Source organism: Eutrema salsugineum, unplaced genomic scaffold (assembly GCF_000478725.1).
Source record: "Eutrema salsugineum unplaced genomic scaffold, Eutsalg1_0 scaffold_9, whole genome shotgun sequence".
NCBI classification, from domain to species: Eukaryota; Viridiplantae; Streptophyta; class Magnoliopsida; order Brassicales; family Brassicaceae; genus Eutrema; species Eutrema salsugineum.
This window is the reverse complement of record NW_006256342.1, coordinates 1547801-1566061: the sequence shown is the minus strand read 5'-3', so window position 1 is coordinate 1566061 and position 18261 is coordinate 1547801. Positions and strand designations below refer to the sequence as shown.

The following is an 18261-nucleotide window of genomic DNA, read 5'->3' as shown; positions in this document are numbered from 1 at the left end:
TATTAACCATTTCAAATTAGATATCTTCTCTTGTGTGTTCCCGTAACTTTTCGTGTAATTACATAAAACTATGATTTTTTGGAATCAAGATATTACAACTTGTATAATCACACGTATGACTACAATTATGATTCCGATTTGTATATAATCAGGGCTTTATAATCCTACATATCACAATTATGCTCATGATTTGTATAATATAATCACATCACCGTTCGGTTTTCGACACGTGGCTAATCACGTGTCATATACACATTACCCGTACGTCTGTTTACTCTTTGCTTTTCTCTTTCATATACAAACTCCTTTTTTTTTAATTTACTTTTCTCCTGTCGTTATCATCCTCACGAGTGTCCACGGTTTTAATAATTTGAAGAACTTACGGAGTTTTAATAATTCGAAAGAAGAGAAATCCAGAAAGAGGCACAAAGAACACTAATTTCAGAGGTATGATCCGAAAAAGTGCAAAGTTTTCAATCTTTTTACTCTAAAGTGAGAAGATTTATGTTTCTGCTGCATAGAAAACGAAGTGCGCAAAAAAAGCATCTGGTCCTACACTAGTCAATCGAAATTCTCCTTTAATTTTGTCTTTTTTTTTTTCAATTGTAATTAGAGATTACAGATAAAATTCTACCACTTTCTGGAAAAATCTGGCTAGTAAAAGAAGAAACTTTGAATTTCCTCAGCTACCCTGGAAACAAAAACTTTGCATCTCTACGTTTAGTGATAAGAAATCGTTAACTCGCAGACGATATCTTAGGTAATTAAAGCGCTAAATCGTTTCTTTTGTTTTTATGCTAAAAAGAGTTTTTTTTTTTGGGATAAATTGTGAAAAAAGAGTTACGCAGATACATTAATGTTTAGTTGCTTTTTACTAATTAAGTATTTCAGTTTCATAATTATCTCCTACATTTGTCGTCTTTCGAGGTTCTAATTCAGAGATATTTATTATCATCTCTCTCTCTCTCTCTCTCTGTTCTAATTCCTGTATTTCCTTTGAGGTGGTAGAATCAAGAAACCGCTTAAAAGTATTAAAAGATGGTGATGAGTGAAGGAGGAGCAGGAACAAGGGAACTTAGCCGATGCTTCGAGAAGATGAAGGAGATGAAAATGGAAGGAATCATGATCACTGAGTGGAAAGACATACCACTGGAGCTTCTGATGAGGATCCTTAACCTTGTAGATGATCGGACGGTGATCATTGCTTCTGGTGTTTGCAGTGGCTGGAGAGATGCTATTTCCTTTGGCCTCACTCGTCTCTCTCTCTCTTGGTATGATTAGCTCCTTTTGTCTTTGTTTCATTGTCTGTGTGTTCTGTGTCTGCTGTGATTGTGTAGATGATGTTTGATTTAGAAGATTACTGATATGTGAAAAAAAAGTGTTATGTTGGTTATTATTAGACTGGTTTTTTCAATAGAAAGCAAAGGCTAAGTCTTTTTGGCTTCAGTTGAGGACGTTAATTTTAGATTGATGGATGATAAAATTGATAAGATCATGTGACTGAAAGAATCAAACCTTTTTTTTTTTGATGATTGATCATATTCTGCTATGAGGACAGTTTCTTGATGATGGTTTCAGTTTCCAAGATTCCAATTTGTATAACTAGCAAGAAAAACTAGGAAGATTTGATTTTATGTCTACTTGTTTGTTCTTCAGGTGCAAGAAGAATATGAACGGTTTGGTTCTGTCTCTTGCTCCCAAATTCGTCAAGCTTCAGACTTTAGTTCTGCGACAGGACAAACCGCAACTTGAGGACAACGCAGTGGAAGCTATAGCAAACCACTGCCCCGAGCTACAAGATCTTGACCTAAGCAAAAGCTTGAAACTTACTGACTGTTCCCTCTATTCTCTGGCTCGCGGTTGCACTAACCTCACTAAACTCAACCTTAGCGGCTGCACTTCATTCAGCGACACTGCACTCGCGTATTTGACAAGATTTTGCAGGAAGCTCAAAATTCTGAATCTTTGTGGTTGTGTGGAAGCTGTATCTGACAATGCGTTGCAGGTGCCTTATGACATCCAAATCCCTATACTATCATCAGCCCTTGTATGTTCTTTGTATTAATAACCGAATCGGAAAATTTATGCAGGCAATTGGAGAAAACTGCAATCAAATGCAGTCACTAAACTTGGGATGGTGTGAGAATATAAGTGATGATGGAGTCATGAATTTAGCCTATGGCTGTCCTGATCTACGAAGCCTTGATCTCTGTGGCTGTGTTCTAATTACAGGTAAACCTCATGAAAGTTCAAGACTTTTACGAAATCCAAATCAGAATTTTCTTTACCCTCTTTAACATGTTTTGTTGTTGTTGCAGATGAGAGTGTGGTGGCTTTGGCGAATAGGTGTGTACATTTGAGGTCATTGGGTTTATACTATTGCAGAAACATTACGGACAGGGCAATGTACTCGCTGGCTCAGAGCGGAGTGAAGAACAAGCACGAGATGTGGCGCTCGGTTAAGAAAGGCAAATTCGATGAACAAGGACTAAGAAGCCTTAACATTAGCCAATGCACTTACCTCACACCTTCTGCTGTTCAAGCCGTCTGCGATACATTCCCTGCGCTCCACACTTGTTCAGGCAGGCATTCCCTCGTCATGAGCGGTTGTCTGAATCTAACATCAGTTCACTGTGCCTGCATCCTCCAGGCTCACCGTGCTCACACCCACACTGCTTTTCCTCACCCGGCTCATTGAATCAGTGTGAGCCAGAGGGTCTCTCCCTGCAGGTGTGTGTACAGATAAGCTTTTAAGGTGAAATAAAGCTTGTTTGTTTGAGTTTTGTCTTCCTGTCTTTGATCATGCAATCTTTACATTATAGCAAACCTTGAAATGATTACAAAGTGTAGTTACTTTTAACAATTCGTTAAGTTGGATCCATCAATCATCATCATAAAATGATGAACAACTCAGAAAATAAGAAGATGCTAATTCTCATGTGAGAATCAAATTACAATGTGGTATTGAATTTGTATACAATCAAGAATATAAATCTCCCTAAATGTACATGTTAAAGATTGAAAAAAGAAGAAAAAAACCACGTGGGTACAACTTAAAAAAAAATCCTAATATGAATATACTCAGGTCTTAAAAAACACAACTTTAAAGAAAAAGAAAAAAGTGTTCTCTTTTTAAGAATTTTCTCAGGTCTTAAAATCTCCTGTGTTAAATATTCAGGCGGCTTATGTGAATATATACATAGCCGTTAAATTTTGGTACTTTTCTCCTACACATGGAATGGAAGGAAAATTTCGGCGTCATTACGTCAGTCTTCTTCAGTCATGCAGCGAGAGAAATCGAGAAACTCTATGGAGACAAACCCACGGATTGTTCCTCAAAAAGGGTTTCCTTTGCTCAGTTGTCATTTTCGCTAATCATCTACTCCAGATATACTCGCGGTGTGGCAGGATGGGAACTGCACGGAAACTGTTCGACGAAATGCCTGAGAGAAACTTTTTCTCGTGGAACACCATGATCGAAGGGTATATGAAGCTTGGGGATAAAGGAACTTCTTTGAAGCTGTTTGATATGATGCCAGAGAGAGATGGGTACTCTTGGAACGTGGTTGTTTCCGGGTTTGCTAAGGCCGGTGAGCTAGTTGTTGCCAGGAGGTTATTCGACGCCATGCCGGAAAAAGATGTTGTGACGTTGAACTCTCTGCTTCATGGATACAGCCTAAATGGTTATGCCGAGGAAGCTCTGAGGCTGTTTAAGGAATTGAAATTAAGCGTTGATGTGATCACAATGACGACACTTCTTGGGGCTTGTGCCAAGTTGGAAGCTTTGAAATGCGGGAAGCAGATACATGCTCGGATTCTCATCGGTGGTGTTGAATATGACACGGTAATGAATAGTTCTTTGGTTAATATGTATGCAAAGTGTGGTGATTTGAGAATGGCTAGCAATTTGGTGGATCAGATTGGGGAACCTGACGACCATTCTCTCTCTGCCCTAATTCTAGGTTATGCAAGCTGTGGGAAAGTGAATGAGTCTAGAAGACTTTTCGATAGGAAACGTAACAGATGTGTCTTTCTATGGAACTCTATGATTTCGGGTTATGTTGCCAACAATATGGAAACGAAGGCATTGCTTCTTTTCAATGAGATGAGAAATGAAGCAAGGGAAGACTCTCGTACGCTGGCACTCGTTATAAATGCTTGCGGCGGTGTGAGTATCCTAGAGACTGGTAAACAAATGCACGGTCATGCTTATAAATTTGGGTTAGTTGATGACACTGTTGTAGCTAGCACATTGCTTGACATGTACTCAATGTGTGGAAGCCCAGTGGAAGCTTGCAAGATTTTCAGTGAGGTCAAAACCTATGACACGATTTTACTGAACTCTATGATCAAGGTATATTTCAGCTGTGGAAGAATCGAAGATGCAAAACGGGTGTTTGAGAGAATTGAAGATAAGAGTTTGATTTCGTGGAACTCAATGACTGTAGGATTCAGTCAAAATGGTTGTCCAGTTGAAACTTTAGAGTATTTCCACCAAATGCACAAGCTGGATTTGGCTACAGATAAGTTTAGCCTCTCCAGTGTCATTAGTGCGTGTGCAAGCATTTCATCTCTGGAACTTGGTGAGCAGGTTTTTGCTAGGGCTACTATTGTTGGACTTGACTCTGATCAAATAGTATCATCCTCTCTCATTGACCTCTACTGCAAGTGTGGATCTGTGGAGGATGCCAGGAGAGTATTTGACACAATGGTAAAATCAGATGAAATACCATGGAACTCGATGATATCAGGTTATGCTACGAATGGTTATGGATTTGAAGCGATTGATTTGTTCAAGAAGATGTATGTTTCTGGTATAAGACCCACTCGGATCACCTTTATGGGTGTTCTAACAGCGTGTAATTACTGTGGTTTAGTGGAAGAGGGAAGGAAATTGTTTGCGGCAATGAAGTTGGATAATGGTTTTGTTCCAGACAGAGAGCACTTTTCATGTATGATCGACCTTTTGGCTCGTGCTGGTTATCTTGAAGAAGCCATAGCTCTTGTAGAAGAGATGCCTTTCGATGCCGATGCAAGCATGTGGTCATCTGTTCTAAGAGGATGTGTAGCTAATGGATATAAAGCAATGGGGAAGAAAGTTGCTGAGAAGATTATAGAGCTCGAACCTGAGAACTCAGTTGCTTATGTGCAGTTGTCCACCATATTTGCAAACTCTGGAGATTGGGAAAGCTCGGCACTTGTAAGAAAACTGATGAGAGAAAAGCATATAAAAAAGAATCCAGGTTCTAGTTGGGCTGATTGTTAAATATTGCTGAACTTTTTATGGTAAACTTACAACAAAACATTATAGCAATCTTGTAATGATTACAAACAGTGGATTTTTGTTTCTTTTTGGTACTTATTTTAACAAATTGTTAAGTTTGAGCCATCGGTCATCATCATTACAAATATATATTGTTTATAAAGAATAAATAACTTAGTGGCTGCATCACACATTCACATGTCAGACCATCAATTGCAATGTGAATGTGGTGTAGGGATCATTTGCCTTTGTATACGATTTCATCATCGTCTACATCAAATGCCGGATTGCAGAGACATCTAAAGAGTCTACCAATCCCCTGTAAAAATGTCCATTCAATAATCTCAGTCTATCAATTTACAGTATCATCATAGAATGAGTTGAAAAGTATGAACTTTAACCTGAGTGAGCAGAGGAGTTCTGTATGAAAGTGGTTGTGAAGAATCGTCATCGCTGCTACTGTCATCGTCGTCGCTGCTGTCTTCATCATCTCTTCTTGATGTTGCACCGTTCCTCGATTGCTTTTCTTGCTGCACAAACCACAACAATCTTGAATCAGCACAAGAAACAAAAACAGATAAGATAATGTGATATGATTATGTTATTGAAAAAACCTGGAAAATCTTCCCAAGAATCTTGAGAGCCACTGCTCGAGACTTAAGCTCCTCCTTTCTCAGATTGTTCTCGCGCAATACCTAAACCAGTTTTGTTTCCTCAAGAATCATCATATCTTGTGTCATGAAATCTAAGGAAAATAAGCAACAGAAGATTCCAAAAGAACTCACCATCTGACACACATGTAACAGAGTTACCTCAATGTCAACTACATTGAGTTTCCACAGAGATCCCATAAGTGTTTCTTTGTTTGTCTGAATATGAGACTCCAAGTCATTCGCTGGACCAGTCCCGTCTCTCTTTAATCTCCGGTTGCTCTCTTCTTGCAGCTGAAGTAACTGAAAAGCTCCTTTGGCTGCACTGATCTGTGATTTCCAAGAATGCCCTTTGTTCCTAACCCATTCAGCTACAAAAGGAACTCCTAAGTAAAGAACTCTCTTCCCAAGTTCTTGAGCTGCTTGTCTTGTGTATACATATCCAATTGTATGTAACATATCCGCTCCAAAAGCTTTAACAAGTTAATTTATAAGACTTCTATTCAGAATGTAAAGAAATGTTTTGTGTTATTAACTAGTGAATCACACAAAAGAAAGAGACAATGCCTGCATCTGAGAGTCTCTTGGCTTCAGATTCAGCGCGATGCCTGAAACCTTCTTTGTCTCCATGGACGTATTGGTTTAGAAAATCTTTCAGAAACCTCGCAAGGTTTTCTTCTCTTTCTCTCTGAACAGCCTGCAAAAAAAAAAGAATGATCTTTCTTTATGTAAGATTCAGATCAGAAGATGGATGTACACAGTTATAATATATTATGAGTTTGATTTGCCTTTAGTTTTTCATGAATCTGATCAGGATTTTCGATTTCAGAAGCCATTTGAGTGGAAGCCATTGATGCAACAGCCAAGTGACCAATATAGTCCTCAAATAGTTCACTTCCAAAGAGAAGAGCGAAAACAGCCGTTGGATCAACCATAGTTTCTCTGGTTGATCAAACCATTAAAGATTCTTAGAGAAAGAAGGGAAAAACACAAACACATTTTTTTTTTATCAAAATAGAAGAAAACATTACTTGGGAGCTGAGAATTTTCCAGTTCGATCATACGCTTCACGATGAACAGGATCACTCAGGACCTGGTAAGCTTCACCTAGAACCTGCCTCAAAGAAGAAAACTCTTGATTTGATCAGAATCAAAATGTAAACGAAAAAAAAAAAACGTAGATGACATTAAAAAAGAACTTGCCTGGAATTTTTCAGCAGCCAAAGGATCACCTGGATTCTTATCTGGATGAACTTGTCTTGCCTAAAGATTTAAGAGTCAGTCCTCCAAAAACAGAGAAAACTGCACAATTCTAAGAAAACTCTGAAATAATAATAAAAAAAAAAACCTTGATGTAGTAAGCCTTGCGAATCTCTTCCTCGGAAGCAGAGGGAGTGATACCAAGAACATCATAGTACACTGTTTCCTTCACCATGATCGGATCAAAAGGAAGAGAGAATTGAGAGAGTTACAAGAAGAAGAAAAAAACGTAATTTTTGAGTAGATAAGAAAAAGAAAAAAAAGGAAAGGCTTGGTTTAGTCCAGTGTGTGAAGCTTTTAGGAGATGTGGGGAAGAAGAAGTTGACACAAGAGAAGGTGTGATCTGCTTGAAGAAGCAAAAAAAGAGATTGGCTTTACAGTTATGCACTTTCTTTTCCAATAAACTAATTTGCGCCGCTTTTGAGCGGGGAGCTATACTTTCACTCTCTCTTTTTAACTGTCCACTTAGTGCTTTCCATCATTCGTTTCATGCCTCCTTTTTCTATTATTTCATTGCAAAATAATTGTTGATATTAATCATCAAGCAAAAGCCATTTATTTTTCCATGGATTGTTGAACGTTGAAGAAAAAGAAGATTGAGAGATTCATGCATTAACACCTCAATGGGTATACACTTTCATCATTTAGCAAAAGGGAATAAACAGAAACAAAAAAAAAAATCAAAAAAAAATTATTAAGGTCATACCGGGAGTCGAACCCAGGTCGCTGGATTCAAAGTCCAGAGTGCTAACCACTACACCATACAACCTTTTTGGTCATTTGGTTTTGTTACCATTATTTATCTGCAAACACAAAACCATGAATCATAAATATAAATACAGCGTCATTCATTTATCGCTATGGATGAACAAACGGCTGATTCTTGTTTATTGTCAATTATCGTTTTTTCTGTTTTTGACAACTGCTATTAGAGAAAAACAAAAATTGGAGAAAACAAACGAGGATACAACAGTGTTGCACAAAATTTGAGTGATGTAACATTTTGAAAATAAATAGTTGCCTTAAGCTCATAAGTTTTGACGAGTCAAAAGAGTCTTCACGGCTATCTGCCCCTCCCTCGTTTCCCTCCACCACCTCTTCCTCCTCCCCCTCCTCCTCTCTTACCACCTCTGCTACTACCACCCCGGCGACTGCCAAAATCTCCGCCGCCAGCACGACCACCTCTTCCGCCTCTACTACTTCTACTGCCAAAATCCCTCCCGCTTCCACCACTACCAAATTCCCTGCTGCTACCACCTCGACCTCCCCTGGCCCCGCCGCCTCGGCCACCTCTCTTGCTATGCAGATAAGACACTTTGTTCGCCTTTTGCTGCCTCTCCTTGCGCACTTGCTCCAGATCTTTGATCTCTGAACGCACATGCGCGTTAGGCACTGATCCTTGCAATCTTTTCCCACTTCTGCCGCCTCGGCCATCTCTACCTGCTGCCAAGTTTCTCGTCAGACCTACTGACGACTCGGAAGCTGTCAAAACGATGAACTTGAAAGTGAAAAAGTTGAACAACATACCTGGCATGCTTCTCCTATCGTCTGCATCACCATCCTCTTGGCCGAATACTTTCTTGTGAGACGTCTCTTTCCATTTCTTGTATATCCCTGTCTTCTTTGCTCTCACTTTATGTCCACTCTCTGTCTTTATCTGTTTAGTTACAACAGACTTATGTTAGCATTTCTCAGAATCATCAAAAAAACATTCTTTAACCAAAAGAAAAATTTCTTATTTTGTGATCAGGGTACTACTACTACCTTTCCACTGGCTGTTACGCGATCTCCATTGTTCAACTTGATGTACTTCTTACTTTTCTGTCATCAAAGAAAAATCCAGTTTTTTTTTTTTTTGTTTTAAAAGATTACAGTTTGGGCCATTGTTATGATGTAATCCAACTCTTTACCTTGTCCCAGTGATAATTTGTTTTTTGCTGCTTCATGCCCTGGCCATCGTCTGCAACTAGATCTAAAACAGCAGCGTCCAACCTACAAGGAGATAAGGCATGTCAATATAAACCCGAAAAAGAATTACAAGATTTGAACGCCACAAAAAGTCCCATGAAAATATTTTTTACCTATTTGATCCAAACCCTTCATTACCCCTCACAGATAGCCCTGCCTCTGAATGCTGCGTGCATAAAAAGTAAGAAATAGTCAAACTCTGCATCATCTCAATATCAGTAGAATAAACAAAATGATCATTAGCATTGTAGCTTTGACAGCTAATGCGTATGACAACGAAAATGTTTACTTCACGAAAAAACATACATGATTTACTGGTATAGAGCTGATATAGAATTCTTCGTCCTTGAAGCTTTGTTGTGCCTTCCTTTTCTTACCGCCAACTGGAATCAAAGGAGAGTTCATTACACCAACCACGCACCACAGATAAAACTATTCACAAGATCAACAATAAAGGACTTTAACACCGAAACTGAAGGAACAAGAGCACAAGCAGCACGCATACATTTGCTTCCTGATATCTTGTCCTCGTCAAAAGTGGTAGTAGGTTCAGCTTCCTAGATACCAAAACACTTATGTGAGTGAAACTAATGGCAGAAATGAGTACATCAAAACTTAGTATTAGAAATTGTACAAGATTACCATCTCCAAATGATTATTGGAACTCTTAAGATTTTGCTGATGTCTCGTATTAATGATGTTCTCATGAATGGCCCTTTTTTTCTTCATCACATCAACCCATTGCCCAGGAGGACCCTGCACAAGAACCAAACCATTATGGCTTCGGCTACTTACAAACAAATAGCAGAATTATACAAGTGAGACATAAGCCAAGTATGGTTTCTGGAAGCGACGATATGATCATATAAATAGTAAAATAGTCCAACAAACCAGAGAAAATAAAAGATGGCAGAAAAAAAGGATCACCTTCACATTTTTGGATTTGGCAGCTTCACCTTCCGCTTCAAGTATTGTCTGCTTGGGTCTATCACAGATCAGCCATCATTATAATTAATCACATGGAAAGACCATCTTCAAGCCTGGTCATATCAAGGAGATGGATGACCAAAGGAAATTCTATTACTCACCTGAAATTTTTAATTTTCTGAAAAAATGCCATTGCCTCTAACTCCCCACCTTCGATTATGCCTCTAAAGATGGGATGCAAGCCTTCTCGGGGCAAATCCTTTGCTCTTCTAATTGACTCTTTTGACGGTGAGGGTTTTGTTTTTGTATACAAGCGAAAAGCTTTTTTGGATGTTCTTTCAAGGGACTCTAACTCTGCAGATGAATCGATCATCTCTTGGATTTTGTTAAAAATAAGATCAATGGTTTTCTGTGGGAAACGACCATAAACAGTTACTCCACTATCAATTGCTTGGCTAGTTCTGTTCATTACTTCTTCCATGTTCTTCAAGACCTCATCCTCAGTGGGTGCAGGCCTGATCGGCTTTGAGAGGAACAGATGAAGATCTAACAGATATGGCATATCCTCAGGTGTAACAAAGGAATACGCAGAACCTGTACGACCAGCCCTAGCAGCTCTTCCCACCCGATGGACAAAAATCTTCGGTCTCGGAGGGAAATCCCAGTTTATAACATTATCAAGCAATGGTATGTCAATACCTCTAGCAGCAATATCTGTCACAATCAACAACATAGTCTTCCTCGCTCTGAATCTTGACACGTGAATCTTGCGTGCGTCTTGATCCATATCACCATAACATACAGATGGCTCAATATTTTCCAACTTAAACAGTGAGTTGACGAATTCCACGTGATGCTTTGTGGAGACAAATATCAAGGTCTGTTGATCTGAACTTATATGCTCCCTCACCAAGTATATCAATGCAGCATACTTCTCTTCGGGTCGTAAGGTTAAAAAAGAAAGCTTCAAATCCGGGCTTATCTTGTTCTCAACATCAAGCCGAACAAGCTGAGGCTCGCGCAAACCAGCCTTTGCAAATTCTGCAAGTGCACTTGGTAAGGTGGCACTAAAAAGCAAAGTCTGCCTGTTCTCACTTAGCTGAGCTAGAATCTGATGCAACTGCTCGGCAAAACCCATACCAAACAGACTGTCTGCCTCATCAAAGACCACATACTCAACCGTCCTAAGTGTCATGTCATCTACCTCATCCAAAAGATGCATAAGTCTCCCAGGAGTTGCAATAATGACATCAGGGCTCTTTGTTAACTCCCCAAACTGGAGTTGCATGCTATCTCCACCAACCAGTAAGGCAACACGAAGATCTGTAACCAATAAAGGAATCAAAAGTGTAGAAACAAATGTTTTTAGATTGAAATTAGGTTAAAGTTGAACTGATCAGACGGAAGCAATCCCCCTTTCACGATTGAATCAAATGGAGTCCTGAAATTACCAACCTGTAAACTTTCCGAGTTCCTTAGCGAACTTCAGAGTCTGCTCGGCCAAGTCACGAGTAGGAGATAAGATGAGCGCCCTAACACCTCCCTGGGGCACGTGTTGTTTGAGTTTCTCCAGCATAGGGATGAGAAAAGCCGCGGTTTTACCGGAACCGGTTCGCGCCATGGCGACGACGTCGACGCCGGAGAGAATGAGCGGCATCGTCTTTCGCTGGATCGGTGTAGGAACTTTGTATCCTTTCTTCTTGATTGCATTGAACACATTAGGACCGAGGTTTAGAGACTCGAACCCTCCAGATTTGCCTTTCTTCTTCTGTTTCTCTTTCCGGTGAAGCTCAGTGACTGAGCTCACCAGGAACCCATTTCCTGCAACCATGGTGAATCTAGATTACCAGAGATCAGGGCCGCTTCTGAGGATTTGCAGGCTGTGCTACTTGCAGAGAATCCCCAAATTTTAGGTTTTCTAAGCCAAGAAGATGATTTAGATTTTCAACTATTTTTAGGTTTAGGGTTTAACGAAAAGAGAAGACACACAAAAACCCTTTCCTGGGCTAAAGTTTCTTTTGGGCCTCTGCTTACCACAATTGAGGCCCACCATTACGCTGCTCTGATTTTATTAAATTAACAGCGAATCTAAATCATCAATAATTACATCAGCATGGAGATCGCTTATTTTGCTCAGGACATTGTTCATTATAGATGGTTATTCTGCTAAATTGGAAATACGAATTTCTTTACGACTGAAAAAGTTACATTATTGATGAGACCATTGCTCAAATAATCGTCTGAACAAAAAATAGGAAACAAATTTAAGCTTGAGAGAGTTAAAAAAAAAAAGGAGAAACTTGCGTCTGTGTCGTAGCCTCTTCATGATTTTGTTGTCCCAAGAGCGTTCCTAAGGTTTGAGTAGCGAGCTTCAAGCTCAAACCATGACTCTAAATCCACCAAAGTATTGAATTCCTCAAAGGTAGCCATCTTTTCCAAGTGATCTCGAGTGCTTCCGTTTTCTTTAAGAGTCTTGAGTACATCGACCAAAGCTCGAGTGGATGCATAGAGTGCGGTTAGAGGGTGAACGATCAAGTGAAAACCCATTTCTTTAAGCTCCTCAGGGGTGTGCAATGGCGTGACTCCACCTTCAATCATGTTGCAAACTCTGTAACCCTTTGTACGTTTTCCGATTTCCTTGAGCTCATCATCATCTCTCGGAGCCTCCACAAAGGAAGCATCCGCTCCAGCCTTCACAATTACAACAAAATCTGTTTAGTTTAATATTTGACACAAAATTTCTTTGTTTATTTCTTTTATAATGATTTGTTACCTCCATGTAGAGATTAACTCGCGCAATGGCGTCTTCAAGACCTGATTTTGCAGAAGTAGCACGCACGTCTGTTCTTGCGACAAGAAAGAAGTCGGAATCTCCAATAGCGTCTCTGGCTGATGCTATCTTGGCTGCATGTTCTTCTGCTGATATAACCTGTTTGCCGCGCATGTGACCTACACGAAAAGCCAGTCAGATCATAAAAACATTTAACAGTGACTTCGAAGTCGAAGAAGAAGATGTCACACTTGACACTTACCGCATTTCTTTGGCCATGCTTGGTCCTAAGAAGAATAACCAACAAATTGTTAAATCAACAAGTAAACTGAAATAGACAAGACTAAAAGAGCATTGAACAATTCCGAGATAGAAAAAATTGATCAAAGAACCTGAGGCCAAGTTTTACCTCAAGGAAGCAACCAGCAGCACCAGCTGCGATCAAGTCCTTTACAGTTCTTTGAACGTTTAGCGCATTTCCTCCACCGGTATCTGAATCAGATCAAACGAAAGCTAGAGAATCACCTAAGATAAGAGTTCTGGATACAATTCAAAGAGCTATCAATAAACTATAATAAGCAAGAGAAAGATTGATGATTTCGTGTCAGCCATGCTCTTAATCAAAAAATCAACAAGCTTTTGCTATGTTACTTGCGTTCATAGCAATTTCTTTGACCATTTTGATCGATCGAGTAAGTTTACAACCAAAATCGAAACTTTACCAAAATCGAAACTTTACCGGCATCTGCAATGATGGGTATATTTGGAGCTGACGCACACACCGACCTCGCCGTCGCAGCCATCTCCGGCGGTCTAAAACGACAAAAGAAAACCAATAAAACGACAGCGTAGAAACAAACAAAAAAAAATAAAGAGAGAGAGAGTGAGAGAGTCACTGGCGGCGCACGTTAGCAAACCGAAATCGGGTTTTCCCAATAAAGAAGCGGAGAGAGCGTAACCGGAGATAAAACCGGCGGAGAATCCGGTCTGTTGGACGATGGCGGCCGATAAGGCGTCGTAGCATCCAGGCATAAGGACAATGCCTTGGTCTTCAATCAGACGATGGATACGTGTTTGGATTCTCGCCGTCGGATTCACCGATCTCGCCGCGCGAGGATTCGTCTGGATTCTAGGTGAAGGAGTCAGGTTTAAGGTGCTGCAAAGGGAAGTGGTTTTGAGCGCCATGAGCATCGACATTCTTCGAATCCAAGCTCGATAAGTCTTTCTTCTCTGTCTCTCGCTCTCTCTCTTTCTTATCAAAGCCGTTTAATTGGAGAAGGGAGACGAGAAAACCGAGGCCGATTAATGGACCAAAAGCTGAGGTTTGGTTCACGTAGACAGAACCCACGCGCTTTTGACTTTGATAGACAGCGCGTGGTTATCTTGGTCACTCTTATCCTATCGTTCTTGAGTAAACCGGAATCTAAAATGAACCAATAATTTGATTGAGAGCTGATTTAGCTCAGTTGGTTAGGTCGTTAGGCGATCTGTCTTGACTTTATTCCAAAAGTGTTAACCATCTAAGCTCGATTGATGCAACTTGAATTACTTGGGAATAAATAATTTGATTGGTTAGCCATTATTACGCGGTTAGAAGCGGTTAAGTTTGTACCGTTTTCTTGTTGCATAAGTGAATAGTGAGATTTATTTGAGCTCCTGTATACGTGATGAATGTGTTATGTCTTTTTCTTGTCAGAAAATTTGGGACCACAACATCCAATTATCAGGACATCTCATCATCAAAAATAATCTTTTACATATTAGAGCAATTATCAGGACATGTTCCTCTGCTTTTCCATTGGCAATGGCCACATTTTGTTTATCTTTTCGGTTTCCTCGCCTTTGTTGTTTCATAATGCACACCCGAATCCATTTGGGATCTGTAAGAAAAAATTAAAACTCAATACAAAAGCCTTGCTTCCATCCCAAGTAAGTCACAAGAAGGGAACTTACTAACTTACTGAAACTAATGATCCCTCCCAATGAGGCCATAGACAAACCCACAATGTTCCGCAGAGAAACAAGCCAAAAGGGACAAGAAGAATGGCATGTACACTACGCTCTTTGTCTTAAATACACATCTCTGAAATCACGTCACCACCAAACGATATCTAACAACATTTTGGGGAGAAATCAGTTGAGGAACGTTTTTCTGTAATTCTTCACTTACCATGATAGACTGATAACGAGTGGAGAAGCGTACATGATGATGGAGAAAATGGTGGCTGTAACATGCTAGCTTCCTTGAGTTTCCAATGGAGGGCTAAGAGAGAGACAAGAGCGACTTTGGAGAAAATGGTAAGGACTCATGTGAAAATGCCAAAGATTTTAGCTTTCTCCATCGTAGGAGCAAAGACAAGAAAGATTACAACATAGACTGTTTCGATTAATGCTCCTGTTCCATTGATTGTGGTCTCACTGTGTTGTCTTTTGACACAAAGGAAACAGAGGAAGAAAACACTAAACTGCTTAAACAATAAATTCATTATAAAGACATGATCTTTTTTATAAAAAGGCGAACGGTGTTTTTACCAGGCGGAGAGAAGCTTGATTTTTGTTTGATTTAGATGAAGACTGAATAATATCTCTGTTTCCTTCAACTTTACAGGTAAAAATTTCAAGATGAAATGAAAAAAGTTCAAGAACAGAGCAGCTAGATTTGGTTGAGTAGTAGTTTCAACACTTAAAAAAGGGTTTTTACACATTCCACGAGAATCTTCAAAAATGGAATAATTTCATCCTCAGATTACACGGTGGTGCCACGTGTGAGGCTAGAAAACGATGAGTATCTATCACAAAACCAAGTCGGGTATGAGCCACCATCTGCTGATCAAACGCCATTTCTCGGATTCGTTTGGTTCGAAATCAGACGAATGATGGAGACAGCTCTGCTCCGGTACTGCGTCAGTTTTTCCGGTCATCCCCACCACAAGAAAGTCGCCGCTCATCACAGAATCGACGGCGAGATTCCAAGACCGAAATCAATCCCGGGAGGACGCGAAGACGAGTGGTGTGCTAGAGTTTTGAGTAGAAGATCGATTTTAGCGACGGCTTCTGGGTTCTCGTTGGTCTCTTCGACGGCTTTAGGGTTTCCAGGGGAAGGATTCGCCGTCGTCAAACAGGGTCTTCTCGCCGGAAGAGTTCCTGGTCTGTCCGAACCTGATGATGAAGGTTCGTTTCACTCTTCGTCTTCTTCTGGATTTGCTTGAATATCCATAAACAAGAAGAACAATAATTGGTTAGATTGTGAAAACGCAACCTAAAGATTAATTTTTTTTTTTTAATTAGGTGTATGTATATTGAGATTGCATTTGTAACATATAGATAGATAGTCAAAGATTTAAGTTTGATCATAGATGCATAAATGTATAGGCTTTGGACACTGATGGTCCTGGTTGGGAGTTGTATCCTATGTATATGAAGAACTATAATCCGTTCGGAGTATGATAAACTTTGTTAACTTAAGTGTATGAAAACTGGATTTTTATATGTAGATAGTCAAAAGTATGATAAAAGATTCGTAAATGTTAAAGCTTTGGACATTGATGGTGCTGGTTCTCTGAGAGTTGTATATGTATTAAACTAGATAGCTAGTCGTTGGTGAAAATGTAATTGTAATGCTCAGACAGGTTGGAGAACATACCGTAGACCAGACGAGAAGTCAGGAGGGCATGGCGTTGGCTGGAGTCCTATTATCCCTTACTCCTTTTCGGTTCCTCAAGATTGGAACGAGGTTCCGTGACTCGGTTCTTGTCTCTCTCTTCCTTGCTATGTTGTTTGTTTTAGTCATATCTTGAGATTCTTTCTTTCTCCATTGTTATAATCGATAGGTACCTGTATCGATCGCTGATCTTGGTGGCACCGAGATTGACTTGAGATTTGCTAATCCTAAAGAAGGCCGCTTGTCTGTTATTGTCGCTCCCGTTCTAAGATTTGCAGATAGTAAGTGGTATATTCAGTATCTCTGCTATTGAAAGATTCATCAAAGTATTAGTCTTTTGAGTTGGAAGCAATGCAATGCAGGTCTGGTTCTGTTTGTGTGTTCTACTTACATGATATTGTTCGACAGATCTTGGGGAAGACGCAAAGATTGAAAATATTGGACCACCAGAGAAGGTGATCAACGCATTTGGACCGGAAGTTATTGGAGAAAACGTGGAAGGGAAAGTGTTAAGTTCAAATGTAGCAGAACACGATGGGAGACTCTATTACCAGTTCGAGCTAGAGCCGCCTCATGTACTGATCACCGCAACAGCTGCCGGAAACCGCCTTTACTTGTTCAGTGTCACCGGCAACGGTGAGTCAAAATCACTCTTCTAGTCAGAGATTCAATGACACGGTGAACATTTTTGGTGGTTTTACACATAATTGGATTGCTTATGTTTGGTGCTACAGGGCTTCAATGGAAGAGATACTACAAGGATCTGAAGAGGATAGCTACTTCGTTCCGTGTTGTTTAGAGGCATTTTCTGTTTTTTTTTTTAATTTTATTCATCGGTTCTTCTACAAATGACTCAACAGTTTATGGATGATCAATCGTACTTAATGTAAATTTGTATAAGGTTGACTGGTTGAGTATCCTGTAATTTTACAGTTGACCAAATACGAGCAGTAAACCAAGTTTGGCATGGGCTCTTATTGACTTAGAATCATAAGAAAGAATCAACCCATGAAACAAAGTTCAACATCGGAATTAGATTATCTTCTGGAGAGTCAGTGATATGTGAACACCTGTTTTGCCTTTATAATTTTTGAGGCTTTTTTGCCATTTTTATTTAGGACTTCTTTTATTTATGTTTGGATCGACGTTGATTTTACATTTTTTTATTCCTTAAAGATTTTCTTGCATTTTTTGTCTAATTTTATTCATTCTCGTGATCTCTTTTACTACTGTTTAATTATATATACTGCAAATTAAATTTAAAGAAGAAAATTTTCACTAAAAACCTCTACATTTCCACTCATTTCACCCTCCTAAAACTATTTCGTGTAGTGTTGTTTTGATGTTTTTCATACAACTAAAAAAATATGCTTAATAAAACCTTACTTTCGTAGAACTATTTCGTGTAAAGTGTTGTTTTGATGTTTTTCATACAACTAAAAATATGCTTAATAAAACCTTACTTTTTGTTATAATATCGATTACCACGTTTTCTATATTATAAAATCCAGTGCATTTATAATAGGTTTAGAGTCCATCATATATCAAGATAACGTTTGCTCATTACGAATTGTTCTATTATTAAAATGCATTTTAATTTGTTAGCACAATATCATCATTAATTAGCACAAAGTAAGGAAAATATGAGCAAAAAATATGCAAAAAAATGAACATAAGTCTAGCACCGTATCATCATCTATGTTAGAATAAGATAAGAATTGAATTAAACGTATTAGCTGACTAAATATTTTATTTTCGTCAT

At 39.3% G+C, this 18261-nt stretch overlaps 6 protein-coding genes, 1 long non-coding RNA gene and 1 other non-coding gene across 10 annotated transcripts; 3 read left to right on the top strand and 5 right to left on the bottom strand.

The window, feature by feature from the left end:
- The first annotated feature begins 997 nt into the window (after positions 1-997).
- Positions 998-2854, top strand: LOC18008605 (F-box protein SKP2B). Its single transcript, XM_006390069.2, has 4 exons — positions 998-1271; positions 1657-2005; positions 2091-2232; positions 2319-2854. Exons 1-4 carry the CDS (start codon positions 1039-1041, stop codon positions 2696-2698), a joined length of 1104 nt encoding a protein of 367 aa, XP_006390131.1. The 5' UTR covers positions 998-1038; the 3' UTR covers positions 2699-2854.
- Positions 2855-3238: 384 nt separating this feature from the next.
- Positions 3239-5312, top strand: LOC18008307 (putative pentatricopeptide repeat-containing protein At1g77010, mitochondrial). The gene has a single exon (XM_006390068.2). It carries the CDS (start codon positions 3239-3241, stop codon positions 5264-5266), a length of 2028 nt encoding a protein of 675 aa, XP_006390130.1. The 3' UTR covers positions 5267-5312.
- On the bottom strand, positions 5277-7546 carry LOC18008598 (chaperone protein dnaJ 10). Its single transcript, XM_006390067.2, has 9 exons — positions 7262-7546; positions 7117-7176; positions 6945-7027; positions 6702-6855; positions 6481-6610; positions 6049-6386; positions 5878-5958; positions 5665-5793; positions 5277-5582 (listed from the first exon to the last, which is right to left on the bottom strand). The coding sequence occupies exons 1-9, from the start codon at positions 7346-7348 to the stop codon at positions 5502-5504; spliced, it is 1143 nt and encodes a 380-aa protein (XP_006390129.1). The 5' UTR covers positions 7349-7546; the 3' UTR covers positions 5277-5501.
- A 324-nt stretch (positions 7547-7870) lies between these two features.
- Positions 7871-7942, bottom strand: TRNAQ-UUG. The gene has a single exon. It is a non-coding gene; the product is annotated as a tRNA-Gln (tRNA).
- Positions 7943-8063: 121 nt separating this feature from the next.
- On the bottom strand, positions 8064-12002 carry LOC18008716 (putative DEAD-box ATP-dependent RNA helicase 29). 2 transcript variants are annotated; one of them, XM_024153465.1, is made up of 11 exons: positions 11524-12002; positions 10230-11391; positions 10069-10126; positions 9784-9897; positions 9647-9698; positions 9448-9524; positions 9255-9307; positions 9084-9165; positions 8938-8994; positions 8701-8830; positions 8064-8616 (listed from the first exon to the last, which is right to left on the bottom strand). In XM_024153465.1, exons 1-11 carry the CDS (start codon positions 11897-11899, stop codon positions 8237-8239), a joined length of 2541 nt encoding a protein of 846 aa, XP_024009233.1. In that variant the 5' UTR covers positions 11900-12002; the 3' UTR covers positions 8064-8236. The 2 variants fall into 2 exon arrangements, with proteins under 2 accessions (XP_024009233.1, XP_006390128.1); XM_006390066.2 differs by having other exon boundaries at positions 8069-8613; positions 11524-12000.
- Positions 12003-12232: 230 nt separating this feature from the next.
- LOC18008491 (carboxyvinyl-carboxyphosphonate phosphorylmutase, chloroplastic) lies at positions 12233-14127 on the bottom strand. The gene is made up of 6 exons (XM_006390065.2): positions 13746-14127; positions 13578-13651; positions 13248-13330; positions 13101-13125; positions 12842-13017; positions 12233-12759 (listed from the first exon to the last, which is right to left on the bottom strand). The coding sequence occupies exons 1-6, from the start codon at positions 14033-14035 to the stop codon at positions 12391-12393; spliced, it is 1017 nt and encodes a 338-aa protein (XP_006390127.1). The 5' UTR covers positions 14036-14127; the 3' UTR covers positions 12233-12390.
- A 442-nt stretch (positions 14128-14569) lies between these two features.
- LOC112086751 lies at positions 14570-15502 on the bottom strand. 2 transcript variants are annotated; one of them, XR_002899615.1, is made up of 3 exons: positions 15371-15502; positions 14792-15265; positions 14570-14718 (listed from the first exon to the last, which is right to left on the bottom strand). It is a non-coding gene; the product is annotated as an uncharacterized LOC112086751 (long non-coding RNA). The 2 variants fall into 2 exon arrangements; XR_002899614.1 differs by having other exon boundaries at positions 14800-15265.
- Positions 15503-15640: 138 nt separating this feature from the next.
- Positions 15641-17470, top strand: LOC18008306 (psbP domain-containing protein 4, chloroplastic). The gene is made up of 5 exons (XM_006390064.2): positions 15641-16009; positions 16468-16571; positions 16669-16780; positions 16908-17135; positions 17234-17470. Exons 1-5 carry the CDS (start codon positions 15712-15714, stop codon positions 17296-17298), a joined length of 807 nt encoding a protein of 268 aa, XP_006390126.1. The 5' UTR covers positions 15641-15711; the 3' UTR covers positions 17299-17470.
- Positions 17471-18261: the final 791 nt, after the last annotated feature.

Excerpts from the sequence above, each read along its gene's own strand:
- LOC18008598 (XM_006390067.2), bottom strand. The coding sequence starts at position 7,348 with ATGGTGAAGGAAACAGTGTACTATGATGTTCTTGGTATCACTCCCTCT. Across the intron at positions 6,856-6,944 it reads GGAAAATTCTCAGCTCCCAA|AGAAACTATGGTTGATCCAA; the intron begins GTAATGTTTTCT and ends TTGATCAACCAG. Across the intron at positions 5,583-5,664 it reads GAACTCCTCTGCTCACTCAG|GGGATTGGTAGACTCTTTAG; the intron begins GTTAAAGTTCAT and ends ACATTTTTACAG.
- LOC18008491 (XM_006390065.2), bottom strand. The coding sequence starts at position 14,035 with ATGTCGATGCTCATGGCGCTCAAAACCACTTCCCTTTGCAGCACCTTA. Across the intron at positions 13,652-13,745 it reads CCCGATTTCGGTTTGCTAAC|ACCGCCGGAGATGGCTGCGA; the intron begins GTGCGCCGCCAG and ends TTGTCGTTTTAG. Across the intron at positions 13,331-13,577 it reads ACCCATCATTGCAGATGCCG|ATACCGGTGGAGGAAATGCG; the intron begins GTAAAGTTTCGA and ends GATCTGATTCAG.
- LOC18008716 (XM_024153465.1), bottom strand. The coding sequence starts at position 11,899 with ATGGTTGCAGGAAATGGGTTCCTGGTGAGCTCAGTCACTGAGCTTCAC. Across the intron at positions 9,525-9,646 it reads CAAGATATCAGGAAGCAAAT|TTGGCGGTAAGAAAAGGAAG; the intron begins GTATGCGTGCTG and ends CTTTGATTCCAG. Across the intron at positions 8,831-8,937 it reads GCGTAACAGCCAGTGGAAAG|ATAAAGACAGAGAGTGGACA; the intron begins GTAGTAGTAGTA and ends GTAACTAAACAG.
- LOC18008306 (XM_006390064.2), top strand. The coding sequence starts at position 15,712 with ATGATGGAGACAGCTCTGCTCCGGTACTGCGTCAGTTTTTCCGGTCAT. Across the intron at positions 16,572-16,668 it reads TTCCTCAAGATTGGAACGAG|GTACCTGTATCGATCGCTGA; the intron begins GTTCCGTGACTC and ends TATAATCGATAG. Across the intron at positions 16,781-16,907 it reads CGTTCTAAGATTTGCAGATA|ATCTTGGGGAAGACGCAAAG; the intron begins GTAAGTGGTATA and ends ATTGTTCGACAG.
- LOC18008605 (XM_006390069.2), top strand. The coding sequence starts at position 1,039 with ATGGTGATGAGTGAAGGAGGAGCAGGAACAAGGGAACTTAGCCGATGC. Across the intron at positions 1,272-1,656 it reads ACTCGTCTCTCTCTCTCTTG|GTGCAAGAAGAATATGAACG; the intron begins GTATGATTAGCT and ends TTTGTTCTTCAG. Across the intron at positions 2,006-2,090 it reads TATCTGACAATGCGTTGCAG|GCAATTGGAGAAAACTGCAA; the intron begins GTGCCTTATGAC and ends AAATTTATGCAG.
- LOC18008307 (XM_006390068.2), top strand. The coding sequence starts at position 3,239 with ATGGAAGGAAAATTTCGGCGTCATTACGTCAGTCTTCTTCAGTCATGC.